This window comes from Puma concolor, chromosome D3, assembly GCF_028749965.1.
Source record: "Puma concolor isolate L17-30 chromosome D3, mPumCon1.1.hap2, whole genome shotgun sequence".
Lineage (NCBI taxonomy): Eukaryota > Metazoa > Chordata > Mammalia > Carnivora > Felidae > Puma > Puma concolor.
The window spans coordinates 21241739-21264725 of NC_141678.1; the positions used below are offsets into that span (position 1 = coordinate 21241739).

General features: G+C 43.2%; 1 protein-coding gene across 1 annotated transcript in view; it reads right to left on the reverse strand.

The window, feature by feature from the left end:
- The window catches only part of SLC5A1 (solute carrier family 5 member 1), a 72724-nt gene extending 51857 nt beyond the window's left edge, over positions 1 to 20867 (reverse strand). Inside the window, exons 1-2 of the mRNA XM_025933371.2 lie at positions 20549 to 20867; positions 13561 to 13632 (exon numbers count right to left, since the gene is read on the reverse strand). Of these exons, the coding sequence (XP_025789156.1) occupies positions 13561 to 13632; positions 20549 to 20680 (204 nt within the window). The 5' untranslated portion in view covers positions 20681 to 20867. The remainder of the gene's footprint in view (positions 1 to 13560; positions 13633 to 20548) is intronic.
- Positions 20868 to 22987: the final 2120 nt, after the last annotated feature.

Here is a 22987-nt window from a genome sequence, read left to right on the forward strand (position 1 = left end):
TAGACATGGGCCATCCAGAGTGAAACAGGCTGCCCTTCCTGACTTCCCATACAGTTTTAACATTATATGACTTCAAATCCTCTTTTAAATCTGTCACTCAGCCATGAGTGCCTGGTGGTAGTAAGGACTAAGCCAGTCCCTCTAATTCTCATCACTGTCAGAAAAATCTGCCTCTAAATTATTTGGACCATTTAACAAGAACAGATTCCCTCTCATTGCAGTTTAGATTCCTGATAATACCAATTTGGTTTACCTCAACAATACAGTGGCTCTAACACTTAAAATTTTTTCACTTCGATTCTTCCAGGGTTTGGCACAAATATGATATTCTCCCATAAGCCTTACCTAAAGAGAAAACCACTTAAACTACAAAGGAAAATAATCTAGCCAAATTAATTTCTCCCTACCAACTATTAATGTCAGAAGTTGGAAGCTAGCAGGGATTGCATCTATTCCTCAATAAAAGGCAGACATTGGTCTCTTCAATGATCACTTATTCAGTTCTTATCACAGCCCTACAAATGGACTTCCTGAACCCATGCTACTCACAGAATGTTCCACGGGCCAGGAGCATCAGCTTCACCTGTGAGCTTATGAGAACAACAAATCCTCTGCCCCCACCCCAGACCTATTGAATCAGAGTAGTAAGCTCTTCAAGTGATTCTCATGTACAATAAAGTTTGAGAAACCTACCTACACTGTACTAAATGTCACTGTTATCTCCACAAACTTGTTTGACCTCTCTTCAGGAACAAGAGCACAGGGACTAACTACAAAATTAGGATGCTAAGGTGTGAAGGACAAAAACTTTGGGGTGAAAGGGACTTTCTCCAAAATTCTCTACTTAACCTCCAGAGTTTCAAAGGTCTGTTACCATGGTACTCATGCTTCCCAGTGGGAGACACTGTCTCTTCAACCACATGCCAACACAAGCATGTGGACTGAAAGAATTTTTGACCAATCTCACAGGTAAAACTTCAGAACTGGCTGGTTCAGTCAAATAAAGACTTCCAGAATATCCTCACACTGCAGCAAAATTATCAAGACATTTCAAATGGAAATCCACAGATACCACTCAAAGGCTTTGTGGGAAATCCTACAATTTTTCTTCTCAAGAGATTGGGTTATAAGAATTCCCAGAGGGTAATCTCCACCACCAGAAGCAACAAACATTGCTGATTGGAGGACTCCTCTGCCATGATATGACACTGGGAAGAGGAATTACAGGCTTTCAAGACTTTCTGCAATACAGCCCCCTCCTCTTTCTCCACTCCCAGCAGCCTCTCCATACCCTTTCACATCCCCTGCACTCCAGCTAAATTATACTAACTCAGTCTCCTAGATATGCTCTGGGCATTCCTGCCTTCTGAATTTATTTATGCCATTTCCCTCTGCTTCAACCTCCTCTCCATCAACTCTTATGCCCCTAAAACACTGACCCAGTCTTCAAAAGGAATCCCAGTCTCATCTCTCCACTGACACCATTCAAACCTGATCTCTTACCCCTCTGGTCTCTCACCTCCAATCCTCATCTGTTGTACTCTCCAGGGGCATGACACTGCTTCTGTCCAAGTGTTATTCCCCACAAACCTTCTAGCCCTCAAAGAGGATTTCTGCTTCTGCTGAGCATAGGACCTTTCTTGCACATGACAAGCATGCAGTAAAAGTCTGCTGAGTGAGTGAGTGGACTGGTGTATCAAATCCTTGGATGGCAGCAACTGAATGCCTTAGAGCTATACTTATTTCCACTGGTTACATAGAGTTAAGGCTCTTCCCAGGGACATGTCAAGGATGGCTCTCTCTTGAGGAAGAGGCAATAAACTTGGCCTGCTAGGCCTAGATGGGGCCCAGCAGAATAATGAGGTGTGCTAGGATTATGCACTACTCTGAGATGTTAATATGGTGACCTATAAGATCAGTGTTAGTAAGAACAAGACCTCAAGTGGAATCTGACCTCCTGGGTTATTCCATCAGGCAAGTAAACACGTTCTCCCATATATTTCTGATAGAAATGCAATTCTGGAAAGCAGTTGTTGGTACATATCAAAATCTCATCTCCTTCTACCATATGATCCTACTTTTTAGTACCTTAAGAAAATTATCAGAAATGCAGACGGGGCGCCTGAGTGGCTCAGTCGGTTAAGCGTCCGACTTCAGCTCAGGTCATGATCTTGCAGTCCGTGAGTTCAAGCCCCGCATCGGGCTCTGTGCTGACTGCTCAGAGCCTGGAGCCTGTTTCACATTCTGTGTCTCCCTCTCTCTCTGACCCTCCCCCGTTCATGTTCTGTCTCTCTCTGTCTCAAAAATAAATAAACATTAAAAAAAAATTTTTTAAGAAATGCAGACAAAGTCTTATACATGAGTTTCATTAGTATGTTCATTGCCATGTTATTTACAATACAGGAAAGTTGGAATCAACATAAATGCCCAACCACAGGAAGACAACTGGATAAATTAAGGTACATACTTGTGATCGAATATTATGCAGCCATTAAAATCATAGCTTTGAAGAATGTGTTATGGTGGGAAGGTGATAGTGATAAAATCCCAAATAAAAAAAGAATATACAGTTTTTTATAGACATAGACATAGTCATAGACATAGACAGAGACAGAGACAGAGACAGAGACATAGAATTATATCTCCAAATTTAACAGTGGTTATCTTTGAAAGAGAAAACAATGAGCGTGTTTTCATACTTTTCCAATATTCCCACAATGAATTTGTGTAACTTTATAAGCAGAACACAATTCATCAAAACCTTTAACAATAAAGGGAAATCATTCCAGAGCTGTCTCAGATTCACTTGCAGAACCTAAGAACAAAGTATGTAAGGAAGTCATGTGTTTGTTGGGGGCAATATAGAAAAAGACATGAAATGTCATTGAATGCTACCTAAAAATTATGTTTTGTGTGACAGGAAAAAGGAAATAGGAAATATATGGTACAGCCTGTTTATTTACCAATATCCAGTCATCTCATATTGGAGCTAGAATTAACTTGGAAATGATTAAGGTTGACCTTGTCATTTTCAAATGAAAACAAAATTATAGCCCAAAGGAAGAAAGTGATTCAAATTTATGCATTAATTCTATCTTTACTTCCACACCCTTAGGAAAGTAAAATAGTATGCGTCCACTCTGAACCATTAACCCATGAGTCAAGAATTGCCTAAGGCAGTGGACAACTACCTGTGTATGTCTTCCTTAGACAATGGTTCTCAAACTATAGCATGCATCAGAATCTACAGTAAAAATACACAAAAACCAGCAAAATCTGAAAGATAAACACATTCAGTTTTAATAAAATTATGTTCAAATATTGCATGCAACATACAAACACTACAAAAGTATTCATTGTTTGTCTGAAATTCAGATTTAACTAGCCATCCTTTATTTTTATTTGCTGAATCTGGCAACACTAATTACAATCACCTAGATTTGTTAAGCCACAGATGTTTGAACTGCATTCCTTCAACTTTCTGATTCAATATGTTTGGGTTGAGGCTGGAAATTTTGCCTTTCTAACTAGAGCCCAGGTCTTGCTGGTGCTGCTGGGGTGGGTACACTTTGAGAGGCCTGTCCTGGGAAAATAAGAAAGGGAGAGGGGATGACTTTTACAATGCCTCCTGTTGGCCAAGTGTCGGGACAGGCACTTCATTCACTTCATCTTACATCGTGCTTACTACAGTCTGTGAGGTAGGGATTATTCTCATTTTCATTTTACAGGTAAGAAGACTGAAGACCAGAGCAGTGATTTGCCCACAGTCCTACAGTCTAACATGACCAATGTCCAAGGGACAGAAAGGGAGGCCACAGTGCCACTCTGACTTTCTTCCTCCTTCCCCAGACATTTCTTTCTCAACTTCCCTGAAGGGGCACAGTCAGGTCAGGCCTCCCTACCCATTTCATTGTAAATTTAGGAACAGCATGTATAGATCTGCATCATGCTTGTATTTCAGATTCTTCCCTCATCCTCTGAGGAACTGGTCTTTAACCTGAATTACTATTTTGATTTTATTCATAAGATATCTTTTCATAGGGGAGATTTGGAGAGATTTAACCTTTGACTTTTGCCATCTCTTGAAGATCACAATTCCTGGACTGGGACAGAAGAGAAGGTCGGACTCATATATTCAGACCATTTTGGTAAATGATTCTGGTAAATGTTTAGACACAGGTCTTGCTCCAGAGCCATCATAATCTCTGTTTACATTAACTCATGCACTCCATAAACAATGGTGGCTTTTCACTCATTATCTTCACAAATCTCTCTCCTTGTTCTAAGAGCCAAAAGGGCAGGAAATCAGGAAACCACTGCCAAGGCTGGCATTTTCCCACAGGTTGTTGGCACAAAACACAGGTGAGGTCTTCTCTTGGCATTTATAGGTCAAGGAGGCTAGAGACCAACCAACCCTCTCACCAATTCAGATAGGTTCATCCTTGGGATCATCAACTTGCAGTCCCTCACTCAGAGGGCCTGACTGAAATGCATTATCTACCCCTACACTGGCCTCCTTTCAGTTCCTCAAATATCCCAAGATCCTTCCCTCCTCAGGCCTTTGACTATTCTGTCCCTTCTGCTTGGATTGCTCTTCCCCCAATCTTCAAATGGCTGCCTCCTTCTGATTCCTCACATCTCAGCCTAAATGCTCAATTCTCAGAAAGATCTTTCCTGATTCTCTTATGTATTTTGAGAAACACCCCTTTTCTTCCCTCCCACCCTTGACTCAAATACACTTTCTTAAGACCACTATTTGTAATTTTGGATTATATAATTTTGTAAGAATGTGTGTGTGTCTCTCTCTCTCACACACATACACACACACTAATATATGCCAGCACCTAACACAGAATGTGGCATGTAATAAGTAATCAACATGTAAATGTAGAATAAAGTAATAGCAATGCATCAATGGATAAATGATTGAATTCACAGTTTAAGAAGGAGGAGCTAAAGATGAGGTACAATAATAATGATGATGATGGGAGCACCTGGCTGACTCAGTAGAGCATAAGACTCTTGACCACAGGGTCATGAGTTTGAGCCCTACATTGAGTGTAGAGATTACTTTAATAAAAAAGTGATGATGATGAAGATAATGATATTAAGAATAGCCAGTTTGGGTAGGACTAATTACATACTATTGTAAATGATTTACATATTTATCTAATTGAATCCTCAAAACAACTCTCTAAGATAGGTGCTATGGGGACGCCTGGGTGGCTCAGTCAGTTAAGCGGCCAACTTCCGCCCAGGTCATGATCTCATGGTTTGTGAGTTTGAGTCCCATGTCAGGCTCTGTGCTGACAGCTCGGAGCCTGGAGCCTGCTTCGGATTCTGTGTCTCCCTCTCTCTCTGCCCCTTCCCAGCTCATGCTCGCACTCTGTCTCTGTCAAAAATAAATAAACTTAGGGGTGCCTGGGTGGCTTGGTCGGTTAAGCGTCCGACTTCGGCTCAGGTCATGATCTCACTGTCCGTGAGTTCGAGCCCCGCGTCGGGCTCTGTGCTGACAGCTCAGAGCCTAGAACCTGTTTCAGATTCTGTGTCTCCCTCTCTCTGACCCTCCACCGTTCATGCTCTGCCTCTCTCTGTCTCAAAAATAAATAAACGTTTAAATAAATAAATAAATAAATAAATAAATAAATAAATAAACTTAAAACAAAATTTAAAAAAAGATAGGGGCTATGATCTCTATTTTTCAGTTGAGGAAACTGAAACACAGGAAGGTTGAATAACTCACCCAAGGCCACAAAGCTAGGAAGGGGGACCTGGGGTTCTAAACAAGGCAGAGTGACTTCAGAGTCTCTGGTCTTAACCCTAACTCTAAATCACCTCCCTAATATAAAATTTACCCAAAGTAAAACATATAGGTCTCAGTGACTCAAAATGTGCCACGCAAATGGTACAAAGGAAAAGCCCAGACACATTTATTTTTTTAGGGTTTTTTTTGGTAATGCTTATTTATTTTTGAGAGAGAGACAGACAGAGTGCAAGTTGGGGAGGGACAGAGAGAGAAGATGACACAGAATCTGAAGCAGATTCCAGGCTCTGAGCTGTCAGCACAGAGCCCAATGCAGAGCTCGAACCCACATACCATGAGATCATGACCTGAGCCGAAGTCAGATGCCACCCAGGTGACCCAACCCAGATACATTTCTAACATGAATAATCCAAAGACTTAATCCTAGCTGATAGTTTCAGCATTCTTCTGACTTCAACCAACTAGCAATGTTGATTATAGTTTACTTTTTCCTTTCTCCGTCTGGGGAAGCGCTAACATGTTAGAAAATATTGGGAAGGTATCCAGAGTGAAAGAAGAAAGCAGGAGCTTATACACCAAGTATATGACAGGAAATTGGCTACACACCCATCAACTGATGCCTAAGAACACAAAGAATACATGGGGTGGTGAGTGGCTGTGCGTTAATCAGTGAAACTCTTCAGAGGAGACTAAGCCATGAAGAGTGGCAGGGAAATAGCCCTGACAAAAAGAGAGAGGACAAGAAGGACAAGGGAGAGAGGGTGAGGGAAGGAAGAGAAGAAATAGGGGAAGGAGGAGGTGGTGATAGAGGAAGAGGAAAAGGAGAAGAGAGAGGAGAGGCCATTCAAGAGCAAGGCAGCAACTGGCATGTTAAGCAAAAAACTCTCACCACATAAGAGATACATATCTATGGGAATAGCCAAGTTTTACAAAATCTTGTCTCAGCCTTAAAAAAAAAATGTTTTAGATAGTAAGGAAGCATAGTCACACCAGCCTTTTTTTCCCCAAGGGATCCAATGAGGGCTAAAATCAGGCACTCTGATTGGGGCCAGGATTGCTTTTCCAGTTTTGCTACCATTAACCTTAAAAAAAAGAAGTCTAAAGGAAAAAAAAAGTTCTCTGTACATAGAAACAGAAATGTGGAACACTGCTAGAGAAAGGCTTTGACTTGGACCCAGTACCTTCCTAACCTCCTGAATTCTTACCACTGCCTACACTCTGTGGCCACTGCTCCAGAGAGCAGAATGCAGGCTGAGGTCTTAGGTGACATCAACAACATCCAGCATGAGAGTCTGAGGACATGTCCCTTTCCTCCCTCCTTTTTCTTTAATTTAGCACGTATTTCTCAAATGCCCAGTAGATGCAAGGTCCTGGACTAAGTATTGGAAGAAAAAAAAAGATTAAGAAAAACATAAGCTCTGCCCTGGGATAAATGAAAGCACACATAGCCATATGCAAGTAGAAGACAACCAGCAGGAATAAAGGGTCAACTGGACTTGGCAGTCACTTCCACTCAACCTTATGAAAGTCAAGTACTTGTTGGTCCTTCATCTCACATTTTCCTGAGCTTTGTTCCCTTGGTGACCTTTCTACCTCTCCTGTGTCCATTCCCCTAGTTCATGCTCTTTCTCTCTCAGGTCTTATGTTCCCAGGTCTTAGATCTACCAGACTCTTCCAGGATGCACCCCAGTAGTATCCTAAGTGGATGAACTTTGATTTGATCATTGGGATTTACAGACTTAAATATCAAATCAGATATATTTTACTCAAGAAAGTTTAGTAAGTATGAAGAGCTATCTTCTTTCCTTGGGGAAAATATTCAAAGGGGTCTCTGGTTAGCCCTAACTGAAAGAATTTCTTGGTTTTCAGGTAACCCTCTAGACTACATCTATTGATCTCACAAATTTCCATCTCAAAAGATAAGAAGAAAGAGACCTGAATAACAGAAAAATAGAGAGAGTCCTAGCTCTGTCATTATCTTGTGTGAACTTGGGCAACCCATGGGGTTAATCTCCATTCTTGCTGAATCACTAAGGATTCAATCAAATACAGGATATAATAGTCCTTCAAAAGTTTTCAGCTGAAAAAAGAAAAACAAGAGCTAAACCTGAGAATTTGCTGAGTGCCAGGCACTGTTCTGAGACTGTGCATATGTCCACACAACAATCTCAAGGAAGTACTGTTATCCCCATTATAGAGATAACAAATGTAAGACACAGAGATGTTCAGTAACTCACACAGCTAGTAATGGGCAGAAGCTGGATTTGAACCCAAGCAGCCTGACTCTAGAGCCTAGACCTGAACAAGGTGTCAACGAACTAGGACCTATAAACCAAATCTGGTCCTCAGCCTCTTTTAGTAAATAAATTTTTATTGGAATACAGCCAGGCCCATCCATTTATGTACTGCCCATGGCTGATTTCATGATACAACAGCAGAGTTGAGCAGTTGTGACAGAGATCATATAGCCTACAAAGCAAAAATATTTGCTATCTTGCCCTGTAAAGAGAAAGTTTGCCAACCCTTGCCCTAAGTCACTGTGACATACACCTCTCTGATGATTCTCTAATAATAAAAGAAGGAAAGGAACTGTGGCTATTGAGAGACACACAGCCATTCAATTTTCAAGACCCTCGTTGGCAATAGACTGGCGAGCATGCCCACACCCATTCTTGTTTCCTCCTCTGTGGAAGAAATTTTAGTCCTGGGAGACCTTTGAGATGCTCAATCTGACTGTTCCTCATTACAGAGGAGACTGAAACCCAGAGAAGTTAATGATTTGCCCGATGTCACAAAGCTGGGACAACCCAAGTCCTTTGGTTCTTTGTGAGGTTCCTATTCCCTCTGAAATGTTTACTTCTTCATTTAAGGGGGTTTTCAAAGGGTTGACTCAACCCCATTGTACCTCACCCATTTCCTTGGAGCTGACTCCGGTAAGTATGACCAAACTCTCCTCCAAAAAAGAATTCTCCACTGGGCTGTGTATCTGGGCCCCAGCCTATCTGAGTAATTTCTGCTACCAATAGACAAGGAGTGGGGAATTTCCCCTTCAATGCTCACATTCCTGCTTTCCCATCTCCCACATACCCACATAACCATTACAACGTAGCACACAGCTGTTTGTTAAAGCTTCCAACTACAGAAGGGAATCCTGGGCCACGAAACAACCCACAGTTACAAAAGGTAATATCATGGTTTCATGTTACTCAGTTGGCTTGGCTTGCTCACCCATGACTCAGACTTCTGGGGGCCTCCCTGCCTGGCTCCCTGTGTAATCTGTCTCCTCTGTAACCCAGCCCTGGAATCCTTGCTCTTCCTTTTTAATTATCTCTCACTTCTACACCCAGGCCAAGGTGCATATGATTTCTCTCTCTCTCTCAGCCTCATTAACTTTTTAGGAATGGAGTCGTTTACCAGGGCTCCTAAATTTTCACCTGTTACAGGTCATAACTGCTCCTTTCAAAGTCCCCTAAGACCCAGGAATGTTCCCAACTGGCCTCTCTGTTCAATCTCCTTTTGGACTTTTCAAGATCCAGTTTCCTCCTATTTTTTTTTTCATGGTGAATACTCAAGTCCCCCAAGTCTCTGATGTATTGACCCAAGGTCCTTCCTCCTAAAATACCCTAGGACTCTTTCCCAGAGCTTCTTTTGTTGCTCACTCCTCCTACAGCACAAAGCGACAGGGCTAAAGGCAGATGGAGAGGGAAAAGTGTCCCATTAGGGGGTTTCTGACAGAGATGTGAGCTCCAGAAAGACTGTAGCCCTGTGATGTTCTCCTTGGGCCTGCACATTTGAGAATTGATATTCCAATTATGAACTTCCAGGCCCGACAGACAGGATTAAATTGACTTTGTAATTTAATACAAAGAGAAATTTAGATGTATAGGTTTAATATAGTTTAAACTCTTTTTCAGTTTTGGAGGAAAAATACTTAGATTTGCATTTTCTCACATGCTATATTTTCCTTTACTCTTTCAAGTGTGTATTGCAATAGTGCTTTAAAACCATTTTAAGGGCACCTGGGTGACACAGTCAATTAAGCGTCCGACTCTTGATTTCGGTTCAGGTCATGATCTCACAGTTCATAAGATAGAGCCCTACATCAGGCTCTGCACACTGACAGTATGGAGGCTGCTTGGGATTCTCTCAGCACAGAGCCTGACACGGGGCTCTAACCCACAAGCAGTAAGATCATGGCTTGAGCTGAAGTTGGACACTTAACTGACTGAGCCACCCAGGTGTTCCTACAGTCAACAAATTTTTAAAACTCACTATTTTAGAATATAACCATACTTTATTGAATCTAAGACACCAACTACTGTAAGACATACCATGTAGCACAAAGAAAGAAAAAACATTAGCATTTAAACTGTGGCATGCCACTGATTGATTATAACACATAAGCCAATCTCAGAGTTGTTAAAATGTGGTCATTGTGGTCCTATAAATCATTGATGATTTATAGCAGTATAAATAAATATACATATAAGCCATGTTCATTTATTCACATGGTTGATCTGAAAGTTAAATTTAAGTGAAGTGGCAGTACTAGCTTCACATAAATATTAGTTTTCATTTACTAGGCGCTACTAAGTCCTATGCCCCAGACAAGTGTCAACTGGGGGGTTGCCTTGTCATTCCTATCTTCCTTATACTTCTTAATATTTTCATTTACTGAGTACTTCCCAAGTGCTGAGTGCAGTACATGAATTATCTCATTGAATCCTGACAAGAACACTCCAAAGCAGGTACTATTCTCCAACTTTATAGAGGTAGAAATTGAAGCTCTGGGAGGTTCAGCGACTTGACCAAAGTCACACAATTAGTAAATGTGGCAGATCAGATATGCTGACTTCAAAGCTAGAATGTTCTAGCATAAAAGCATTCTCAAAGTTGAAAGGGACTTAGAAGTCATTGCTCCTCCATTCAAGAATCTCCTTCTCTAGCATCCCTAACAGATAGTGATAGTTTCAGTATATCTGACCAGATAGATAAGCACCTATCCAAACCAGTAATTATCAAACCTGCCTGATATTCAAAAGCATCTGGGAAGCTTTTTATAAATGCGAATTCCTGGAGCACCTGACTGGCTCAGTCAGTTGAGCATCTGACTCTCGATTTCAGCTCAGGCCATGATTCCAGGGTCGTGGGATCAAGGCCCACATCAGGCTCTGTGCTGAGTGTGGAGCCTGCTTGAGATTCTTTCTCCCTCCACCCCTCTCCCTGCCTCTCTCTCTCTCTCTCTCTCTCTCTCTCTCTCTCTCTCTCAAAATAAAAATAAAAATAAAAATAAATAAAAAGCAAGTTCCTGGGACTCTCTTCCAAGGTTTTTTTTCTTTAAGAGGTCTTGAGTGAGGCCTAGAAATCTGTATGTTTGGAAGCATATCCAGGTGATTCTGATGAAGCAAGTTTACAAACCATTAATATAATCTCACAAAGTCTTAGGTAGAAACCATTGTTGGGAGAAGAAGTTGAATATCAGCCCCATCAAGGAAGTAGTGACTTCTGCACAAAAGAAGAATGATGCCATGCTTCTCCATTGGTTAGAATAATCCAACACTGAGACATGAGTAAGGTAAACAATACCCACAGGAAACTCCACATGAACCATTGAACCCTACATGTTTTGGGTGGGCTAAATCCTTTTACCAACTAAATCTCAGCCCAGACCCACTCCCAGGTGCTATCAGGAAGAAAGACATCATTGCTAGTTAAGATGTGATGTGTTCCCAGGCCTAGCCCAAAATGCATATCTCCTAAGAATGGTTCTGCCCCAAACCACCCCCTCACTACTCTCATTGGCTTCTCCATGACCCAGAGATTAGAAGTTGAGGTCTTATCCCCAATAAAGCAGCCCTAGAAATTTTACATGAAGAGGTATGAGAGGTTCCTATCATAGTAGGGGGAGGAGGTCTGGATGCAAACCGAAGGCAAATAAGCACTTGGCAGGCATACTGTAGGGAGCAGTGAAGCATTAGATGGGGTGGAAGGTGCACTGCTTCCAAAATAAATAAACCTCCTATTCAGCTCTCTAATTCAACAAATCTCAAGTCCACTAAGATTTCATCCAGCCTTGGCTCTGAAATCTGTACAGCACACTGTCCAATAGAACTTTCTACAATGGGGGAAACATTCTAGATCTATACTATGTAATATGGCAGACACTATCCACATGTAGCTATTAAGCACTTGGAATATGGCTAGTGTGGGAAGAAATTTTTAGTTTTTAAATTTTATCTAACTTTAATTTCAATTTAAATAGCCCATGTGAGGGTGCCTGGGTGGCTCAGTCAGTTGGGCGGCCAACTACAGCTCAGGTCATGATCTTGTGGTCTGTGAGTTTGAGCCCCGTGTCAGGCTCTGTCCTGAGTGCTCAGAGCCTGGAGCCTGCTTCTGTTTCTGTGTCTCCCTCTCTCTCTGCCCCTTCCCTGCTTGTTCTCTGGCTCTCTCTCTCTCTCAAAGATAATAAACAATAAAAAAACAAAAATAAATAAAAATTAAAAATAGCCCACGTGATTAGTGGCTACCATACTAGGCAGTGCAGTTCTAGAGGGACTGACCCAGCCTCATCTTGAACTTTGTGATCAAAGCTGCCTATTCAACACCCGCTTTTAGGAAAGTACAAAAGTACAATGCTCGAGAAGATAAAATATGTCAGGAGGGAGCACCATGATGGGGCCACCACAGAAATCAGCATCTGCCCAATATTTTTAGCCACCTTAGGGGTAAGGCAGAAATGACTTCAGGGATAGTCCAAGCAACTGTGAAGATGCCAGTTATTAAAATCCATCCCAAAACAGCTGATCAAAGGCCAACTTCAGGGTGTGATGTGATCTCCTTGCAATTTCTCTTATGCTCTGCATATGACAGCGACAATTTTTACTTTCTTGTTTCTCTTCCTCCAATCAACTCAGTGCTGTCACTTTCTTTTCATTGTTTCTATGCTTCATTAGCCACCTCTTTCACCAGCTAGTCTTGCTTATATCTTTAGTCCAAAAAAAAAATGCACAACTTGGCTAATTTAGGCAACCAGTCATTTTGGTGAGAACTCTGGGTTGAGATGGTCATTGGACTTAACTGGTAAGCCAGCCAGAGCCCTGTGCTGATAGGATGGAAGGGGCCTCCTAGTTTCTCTTCCACCCACACACGTGTCCTTTAACTGGGATAGTTCCACCCATGTACGAATATCAGGAAAAATACCTCTCAAATATACAACAAATATACAACATACAAAATCCTCCAAGAGTTGAAAAAACTGTAGGAACAGTAGGGGCTCCTCTCCATCTGTTCTATGAGTACTTATTGAGGTTCCTTTGTGTATCAGGCATTGCTTTCAGCTCCCAAAGTAAGACAAATAAAGTCTCTCTTTCATGGGACTTAACATAACAAAAATGTAGTAAAAGAGTTATTATTTATTGAGCTTCCACCCCATAAGAGGTACCCATTTCTCATAACACTCCTGGAAGATAAATACTATCATCCCCAATTTATAGATACAAAGGTGGAAGTTCAGGTTTTCCCAAGATCACTTCAGTCTGTGTGTTCTTTCTGCTTCTCCACACCGTCTGCTTGTGTAGTCTCTTCCTCTACTTATACAGTAAAGGATTCCAAGCACATTTATTTAAAGGCTATTCCCTTACCACAAGAGATTAAGTTCATCCAGATTAAGACCTGGTGAGCAGAAGACCCATTGTTTAAGGCAGGAAGGAAGAATCACTGCCACCCAAAGCCAAGAAGAATAGGGCCTTCTATGGGGAATTTTGTAGTTAAGCAAATAGTTTTCAGAGAAAACTTACCGGCCACCACACCATACTTCGTCCTGCCAGGAAGAAGCCTCCAACAGTCCCACGATTAGTGGAAAACATAGCCTGAAGAGGAAAGGTCAAAAATTTAGTATAAAACTAGAACAGAGCAACTTTGCCTGCCAAAAGGACATACCTCTCCCACTCCCATATACTTGTACTTTCTTTTACTGTCTTTATTTCTGAGGCACTTACACATTCCTTACTCCCCTAGAACTCCACTGTACTTAGATGAAGGAGGCAGGGACCTACATATGACAGACAAGAAGACTGAAGCTCAGGTTTAAAAACCTTTCCCTGGTGCAGCTCTGCAATGAGTTCACAGTGTGGCTTCAAGCAAGTCACTCCACCTGAATGTTTGTTACATAAGGAAAATGGAACTTTTCATGCCATTTTTACAAGCATACTCAAGGTGCCTAATGAAATATCATTCTTTTTGGGATGCCTGGCTGGATCAGTAGGATAAGCATCTGGCTCTTGGTTTCAGCTCAGGTCATGATCTCACAGTTCATGAATTCAAGCCCTGCACCAGTCTGTGTGCTGACAGCACAGAGCCTGCTCAGGATTCTCTCTGTGCTCCTCCCCTGCACACGTGCTCACTCTTTCTCTCTTCAAATAAGTAAATAAACTTAAAAAAAATTTAAGAAATATTCTTTTTAAAAGCATTATGCAGTGGTGCACCTGGGTGACTCAGTTTATTAAGTGTCAGACTCTTTTGTTTTAAATATTTATTTATTTTTGAGAGAGAGAGAGAGAGAGAGAAAGCTGGGGAGGGGCAGAGAGAGAGGAGACACAGAATCTGAAGCAGGCTCCAGGCTCTGAGCTGTCAGCACACAGCCTGACGCAGGGTTGCAACTCACGAACCATGAGATCATGACCTGAGCCGAATGCTTAACCAACTGAGCCACCCAGGCGCCCCAAGAGTCAGACTCTTAATCTCAGCTCAGGTCATGACCTTGCAGTTGGTAAGTTCGAGCCCCACATTGGGCTCTGTGCTAATGGTGCGGAGCCTACTTAGGCTTCTGTCTCTCCTTCTCTCTGCCCCTCCTCTGCTTGTGCTATAAATAAATAAATGAATAAATAAATAAATAAATAATAAACTCAAAAAAAATTTACTAAATAAATGAAAGCACTATACAAGGGGCATTAAGGAGGACACTTGTTGGGATGAGCACTGGGTGTTCTATGTAGGAGATGAATCACTGGATTCTATTCCTGAAATCATTATTGCACTATATGCTAACTAACTTGGATGTAAATCAAAATAAGTAAATACATACATACAAACATACATACAAATATACATACATAATAAGCACTATACAGTATTTGAATTATATTTCAGTAATGTTATTATCAAAACAAAAAAATGAAAAATGCTAGAGGAATGTATGGTGTTCTTATTAAATACATTAAAGATGGACCATTCAAACTCAGTTCAAAACTTTATGAGATGTAGGTAGAAGCTTTCTGGAAACATTACTTTTCAATATATTATGAGTACTGCAGAATGATTATTGTTACGAATACAGAAGGAGGAGATTCCTTCTGACTGGGGTGTCAGGAAAGGCTTCACAGAGGGAGCAGCACTTCAGCAAGTCTTGAAGATAGAGTGGGATTTATTAGTGAAAGAAAAGAAGGAAAGGACATTTCAGACTGTGGGAACAACATGAGCAATAACCCAGAGATAGAACTGCAGTGTGGGGAGGAAGGGAACGGTGAATAGCATTACCTGGAGAACCTGGCTGAGGCATATGAATGAGGAGAATGGTGAGAAGTGGGAACAGACTGCAGACCATCAAATGCCAAGCTAAAAAATATAGGCTTTATTCCATAGGCAGTAGGGAGCCACTGAAGGTTTATGAGTGTATTTTCAAATGACCACCAGACCCTCCTTCTTTCAGAACCCTTGGAATGTTGCCTCTGAACCTTCAGCTAATTCCTGGTCCAGCTCAGGCCCAGGCCCAGTCCTCCAGCTCAAAACTGGGACAGTATCTCTGCTAGTGTTCTCCTCCTCCCTCCCTCTATGTCAATGGCCTTCCCTTAGCTGATGGCTTGCTAATGTCTCTGAAAATACTAATAACTGATAATGACTGAGCCCTGTTAAAGCTGGTTGCATCGTGACTCCTGAGGCTTAAGAGCATCACTGATGCAAAGGAATTAACCTCAGATGGTGACATTTCAGATGCTTAGAAATTCAGTTTATTCAGCAAACATGCCTACTATTGATAGCATATTGCTAAGTGCTCAGACTCCAGAGATTGACCAGACTCAGTCCTTTAGGAAGCAGCGTCATTCATACATCCAACAATCAACATAAATTGATTGTTGTGTGCCAGGCAGTTCCAGGGAGAGCACAGCTCAGATCTTTCTGGACTCGTGGCAGGGTCCTCCCTCCCATAGGACATACTCTTAGGGATTCTGTGGTGTTTTTTCTAGGAATAGCAAGAGGACTAACAAACACAAGGAGCAAAGAAGGTAGCCAGGGCTGAACAAAAATATGGTCCAAGGACTCAGATTCTAGTAGTTTTCCAGGGAAAGGCCATTCTGAAAGTGATTCTGATGTCAAAGCAGGTTGATATGCCCCAGTTGGTATTGGAGGGACACAAAAAGTGGGTTTGGGGCCCAGATACAACATTTCCAAGTTGGTCTCAGAAACGAAGAGCTTAGAGGAAGGATGTGACAGTCAAGACTAGAGTGGGGAACTGGATAATTCAGGAAAGATGTTGGGGATGGATAAAAGGCAAGGACAGGTGTATCTACACCAGGCCTTCTCTTCTCTGGAATGTTTATCCCCTCATCTCCACAAGCCCAGACCCAGCAGACCCATCCTTCAAGGCTCCTCAAATGTTATTTTCCCCATGAAACTTTACCTGACACTCCACCACAGAAACTTCCTCCTCTACTATGACCTCTCCCCTTCACAAACAAAAAATAATCTCTCTCTCCTGTGAACATCTAGAGATTTTCTATATATGTTCTATGTTTCTATACCTCATTCACAGCCCTTACACTTTTTTCCTTTATGTTGCCATATTATAATTTTTTCCAGCTTTATTGAGGTATATGGACAAATTAAAAATTGTTTATATTTAAGGGATACAATGTGATATTTTGAAATACATATTCATTGCCAAGGGCTGCCTGGTGGGAGAAATGGAGAGATGCTGATCAAAAGGTACAAAGGTAAAATTATAAGATGATTTCTGGAGATCTAATTTACATCATGGTGACCATAGTCCATAATACTGTATTGTATAGTTGTTTGCTGAAAAAGTAGACCTTAAGTGCTCTCACCACACACAAAAAGCATTGTAACTGTGTGAGATAATGGATATGTTAATTAACGATTGTGGTAACCATTTTACAATTTTTTAATCCCCTGTAATGCTTAGTATAATGCCTAGTGCATGGTACACATTCAATAAAATGTTGGATAAAGGGGTTTCGCAGTGCCTTCTGCCTCCACTCTTCCCCCATATCCCACCCCTGAACACTCCTTCTGGAAATGAGCAACACCCTTCCAGGCAGGCATTTTGCAGACTGCCAGCAACATTCAGTAGGTGCTACCAGTAGGTGTTATTACTATAACTTGTGTACCCTGCCTCCTTCTTCCCTGCTGTTTATTCCCTACAATGGAAAGACACTGTCTCCATGAGCAAGGGATGCTCAAAGGAAAGCTCTAAGGTTCCAACACCACTTTGTAAAACATGGCATTAAATTTGCCTGTCCACCCTGCAACTAGAAGAGAATGATTTCACAAGTGCAAGCCAGAGGAGCAAAAGAAACACAACTACTGACCCATATTTTTTTTTCTTAATGGATTAAAAATATCACTGAACAAAAGGAAGGCACTTCAGACCTTTGCTTAAAGCTTAAGAAACTGGGGATGTTGGGCCTGGAGTAGAGAAGACTCCAGTGTGGCCTACCATCTTCTGAGGTAAAGCAAGACAGCATGGTCTGCATAAGGCACAACCAAATACAATGGAGAAGCTCCAGGACATCAGATCTGGGCTCCATACCAGGAAGATTTTCCTCACTATCAGAGCTGTGTAGAGATGGAAGTGGTGCCACTGGGGAGAGTCTTGGCCAGAAATATTCAAGTGAAAGGTGGACAATTGTTCAAGATATTTTGGTCAAGTGGTTTAAGAATAGACTCTAGCACAGGATCAAGAGGGTTAAAACTGAATAAACTTTAGGCCTTCGCTTTATGAAAATATGTCAGGAAAGAAGGAATTCCACACCACCAGGACACTGTCACAGCAATGCAAATGGTGGTAAGGATCATGGAGAGAGTATTGCCAGAAAGGATGCTGTCTTAGGGAAGGGAAGGTGAGACAGTAGAAAAAACATGCCTTTGGTATCTAATCCCAGCTCTGGCACAGATTCATCTGACTGACTTCTTATCACCATCTGATCCTCACCTGTAAAATTGAAAGGCTGAGCTTCCCCAGGGGCAATTGCTACTCAGGCATCCAATGATGCTATTAGTGCAAATGATTGCATAAGGCAGTAAATTTTTCCTGTAAAGAAAAATGTCCAGATCATAAGTTATTTAGGTTTTGTGGAACACACATGATCTCCACTGGACACTCTTCCTCTTTTATTTTTTACAACTCCTTAAAAGTGTAAAAACACATTTGTAACTTGTGGGCCATACAAAAACAGGCGGTGGGCCAGATTTGCCCTGTGAACTATAGTTTAACAACCCCTAGCATAAGGGGGTTCAGGATAGCTTAAATGAAATCTTCCAGAAAAAATAAAGTTAGAGATTTAGCCTAAAATGATACAAAATCCCCCAAGAAACAGAGAGGTGGTGAAAGAAAAATGGAAATATACAGTGAAGAATAAGCTCAAACCCAAATATGATTGGAAGAGGGTAAAACAGAACAAAATAATGTTGGAAGAGATGTGTATGGTGATAGAGGGACATTGGCTATGGGTGTCTTTTCTAAGATGAAGAAGCACCGTAAGCCAGGATCACTCTGTCTGTGCAGCCCAGAGATCACTCAGGAGTCAGGATGCCTATCCCCAAACCAAGCTTGATACTTGATGCTCCAGTAGAAAAAAAAGGAATGTAAACTGGAAGAAATCCAGCACGTTAAATAATCAGGGTCCAGAGGCACTGACTAATGGGGAAAATTAAATGTAGACAAATATTAGCAGGCTCATTAAGTAGCATTTAACAGGACAAGTGATACTGATTCACAGATATTTGAAAAGCATAAACACCATAATCAGCAGGACTGGCAGGGGCTAAAATAAGATTGGTTAGGGGAACAGAGATTATCAGTGATTTTCTGGGAAATAAGCAGTATGGCATAGCTAGCAAATGATGAATTCACATCCAAGTGCTAGGCACTTAGAAGCTGGGGAAGGGTGTGGGGAGGAAGGCAGGCAAAGTGGCAAAGCCCCTGGTACTCTGGAAAACCAAGAGTCAAAAGATCTGAGTTCCAGGAAAATTTCATGTACTGCAGCCTTAGGTAAACCACAACAACATGGGGCTTCAGTTTCCTTTTCTGTAAAATAGGGATTAGTATTCCTGCCCTCCTTATGTTGAGGCATTTTGTGAAGATGCCCTATCCAGTTGACCGCGTTTGCCCATTTTACTTAAAAGGACAAAAACAATTCAGAGCATGGCTCATACCTTGGAGGGCAAATGACGATATTATTTAAAAAGACTCCTAGACTCCATAAAGAATTTTCAGATTCATGTCTGCAGATCCTCACAACAATCTTTGGGAGTCATAAGAATAGGTAAGATTGTACCTATGCACACTTGAGTAAACTGAAGCTGAGGCAGGTTGCCTGAGGTTGCATAGCTAGAACCATGTCAAAGCCAGTAGTAAACCTGAGAATCCTGGCCCCTGGTTGGACACTTCTGGGAAGGTGAGCATATTGGGGAAGAGTTAGTAACACTGACCCCTTGTGACACTTGGAAAAGCTTTCAGTCATATCTAGTTTCTATAATTACTTAACAAACCAAAAAAAAAAAAAATGCTTCCTTCTATCCCTAAAAAACAAAACAAAACAAAATAAGAAACTCTGTGGCCATGGAAGGGTTAATATCCACCCTGCCCCCCCACACTCCCCTCTAAATCAAGAAAGAGTTCAACCACCTGCTGCCATCACAGCCTCCTGGCCCAACCCTACCCACAACCAAAGCTTTTGAGAATGTCTGCAATATGTGCACATTTAAAACACCTCATCTTCTAGTTGCTGGGTGTGCCAGAGTCTGTCATAGTGAAATTTCCAAGTTCCAAGTTCCAAGGCTGTGAAGAACAAGTTTCTCTGGTTTGGTGTGTCCCCAGTCCCCAAGGGGAGCCACGTGCATTTCCCCAGCACCAGGCCACCCTCCAAGGCTTCCTCCTCCTCCTCCTCCTCCTCCACCCGAGCTTTGCCAACTCTCACTCATTCCAGTCCCTGGGCTTGCAGGTCAGCCTTTCCCAGGGGGACACCAGCAGCACCCCTCCATTTGGGGCTGCCCCACAGCCCCTGCACCTGGCAGAGGCTTTGTGTCCTTCCTGCTCTAAATTGTTTCTTTTCCATACAAAACTGTATGACTAAGAAGAAACAGGACAGTCCTAGCCTCCTTGAGGCTTATCTTCCAAGCCCAGAGATCTTCCCTGAAGCCCTAAGCTGTCCCTCTCCTGCCCCTCCCACTAGCCCCCAGCCTCTCCAATCTCTGCCTCCTTCTCTTTTCACAGGCTAGGGGTATTCTCCTTGGACCTTCCTGGCCAGCTCCCCTCAGAACCCCCCTCCCTTCTGCTCATCCTTGCTTGTCCCCCTCACTTCACACTGTGCCCCCCTGAATTCCTCTCAAGGGCTTCCAAGTTATTTCCATTCGGCTCCACAGACCTTTAAACCCACCCTTTCCTCCTCACAGCTCACGGATGCAGTGGCTCCCCTGTGCAGCCCCGCCCCCCTTGTCCCTGCTGGTGGCTCTTGCCCCCTCAGCCCACGTCTCAGAGCCCTCACATACCCACAGCCCGACGGCCATCACCACCACAAAGTAGACAACGATGACAGAGATGTCGGCCGCATTGCGGATGCGCTCATGTGGCGCAAGGGGTGAGGTAGTGTCGGTCGTGGGGCTCCAGGTGGTAGTGTCCATGGCGGCGCTGGCGATGCGTCCCTCCCGCCCAGGCCACTCGCTCCTTATACCGCCTCCGGGTTAATAATCAGCCCCGAGGGAGGGCGCCCGCGAATTCGCGCGGTGCGGCTCCTGCGCTGCACCGTCGGGGAGCAGCTGTGGACACAGAGAGCGCTGAAGGAGGAGCAGGTAGAGCTGTTGGCAGAAAGGGTGGCAGGCTGGCAGGTAAGGGCTGTTCCGTGAGTGGGGAGGGGCCATCCAGGGGGGTGGTGCCCGCCTGGCACAAAGGCCGGCTGTGTTCCCGGCAGGGTAGCCTCGCCTGCTCTGCCAGGGGCAGAGAGGGTGCGGCTCCATTGAGGAACCAGGCTGCCTGAGGCCAGGGGCCTAGAGGCTTCAGGTCGCCTGCCACCTGCCCTTGGACCAGTACTGAGGCTTCTGCAGACTCCGGTTCTCCATGTGTAAAACGGGTACAAGACTGTTTCCAGGATTCAGCCAAGTTCTTGGTCTCTGTGGAGAAAATTCTGGGGAAGACCACTTGTTGGGTATTGCTGGCAAGAAATTCAGAACAATTTATTGGCCATGGGGACAGCCACCCACCTACCTACATTTCTGGCGCCCCTGCAGCCCCCAGAGGCACTGTTACGGCCACTGTAAGGAGGAAAAAAGAGAGACTAGGAGAAGGGATCCCACTGGGAGTTTTTCTTTGCCCTGTGCCTCACCCAGTAATTGATCTGGGGTTCTTCTGGGGAAGATAGAAGCGAGGATACTAGAGAATCCCTTCCATGGAACTCATCATATGTTGACCCTTCCTGGGGATTCAGCCTGCCCATTTGGAGACACATGTCTAAGTTGAAAGTCAGGGCTCAGCACAGAGATGATTGAGAAAAGAGGCATGACTCACCCAAGGTCACACAGTGAGCTAGTGACAGAGCTGGTCCTACAACCTAGACCAGGGTAGGCCTAGTTCAGAGGAAGGTTGGAGATGCTCTCAGGTGCTAGCACTAGGGAGCTTTGCTGGAGTGATGAGGTACAGGGAGGGGGAAGGACCACATAGACCCTGCCCGGACTCTGTTCTGCCTCAGGTCCTCCCTGCCCACCACCAGACAACCATCCACTGCTCAAATGCCAACAACTGATTTCTTTGCACCTCACTGTCTCTGAGGTCCACTCCCATCCTCCCTCATCAGCACTTGCTCTTCCTACTGAGGCTGCAGTCAAAGAATCATTATTTGGACTGCGTCCATGTAGGTCTTCCCCATTCCCCCCCACCCACTCCCCTAAACTGAGTAAGGTTATGCCCAGGGCCCAACATAATGCCTGGCCACCAGGAACAGGAATTCCTCTTCTGAGGAACCCAGAAGCAGGAGATCTTCAACATGGATGTCCTCCAAAATTTCAAGCTGAGCCATCAGCCACAGCTTGGAGCAATTGACCTTTCATCCATCTGTTCCCGAATTCAGCAGAGCATTTTCACCTGGCTCCGCCCAAGCGGAGCCCCTGCCCTCAGGAAACTTCCAGTCTGATCTGGAAATGAGCTCATCCACAGCAAAAGTTCAGCCCTGAACCCCCAGCTGCAGGCATCCAGCCTGTGCCAATTTCCAAAAGTGAAGTCTGGCAATGAGCAAATCCGAAAAGTGAGCAGGAGGAAGGACCTGAAGTACTATAGGACCTCAATGGAGGGAATAAACCATTCTTTGATCTTTCTCAGATAGCAAAACATGGATGGCTAGAGAAGGAAAGGATGGCAGCCTGGAAGAGACCAGAAAATGCATTCATTCATTCATTTATTCATTCATTATACATTCATTCATTCTTGCAACACAAGAACTACTTCTATGTGCCAGGTCATGTGTGCCAACCCTGGAGATATAGCTGTACACAAGATTCACAGGGTTCTTGCCCTCACAAGGCTTCCAGCCCAGTGGGAGAGATAGACCATCATCAAAAATGAGACAAATACCTATAAAATTAGCATTGTGATATGTGCTTTGAAAGAGACATAGTAATGCTCCAAATGTGTAGCAAGGATTTTAACATGGAGATGAGGTAAAGCTGGGGGAAGGCCTCGGAAGGTCCGGTTTGAACAGGACCTTAAAAGAAGAACAAGCAAGGTAAGATGGGAGTGAGGGATGTATCAGGAGAGGGCAAGCTGGGGCTAAAAATAAAAAATAAATTAAAAAACATGTCAGTACCAAGTATCCCCCTACCATGGCAGGGTGGCAGGGGGAGTCCAGGATACCTGAGGCCCTTTTGCAATTTCTGTTCCTCACTGGTCTCCTCTAAAAGGACAATTTATACCCAAGAAAACAGAACAGAGATTCCTCAAAA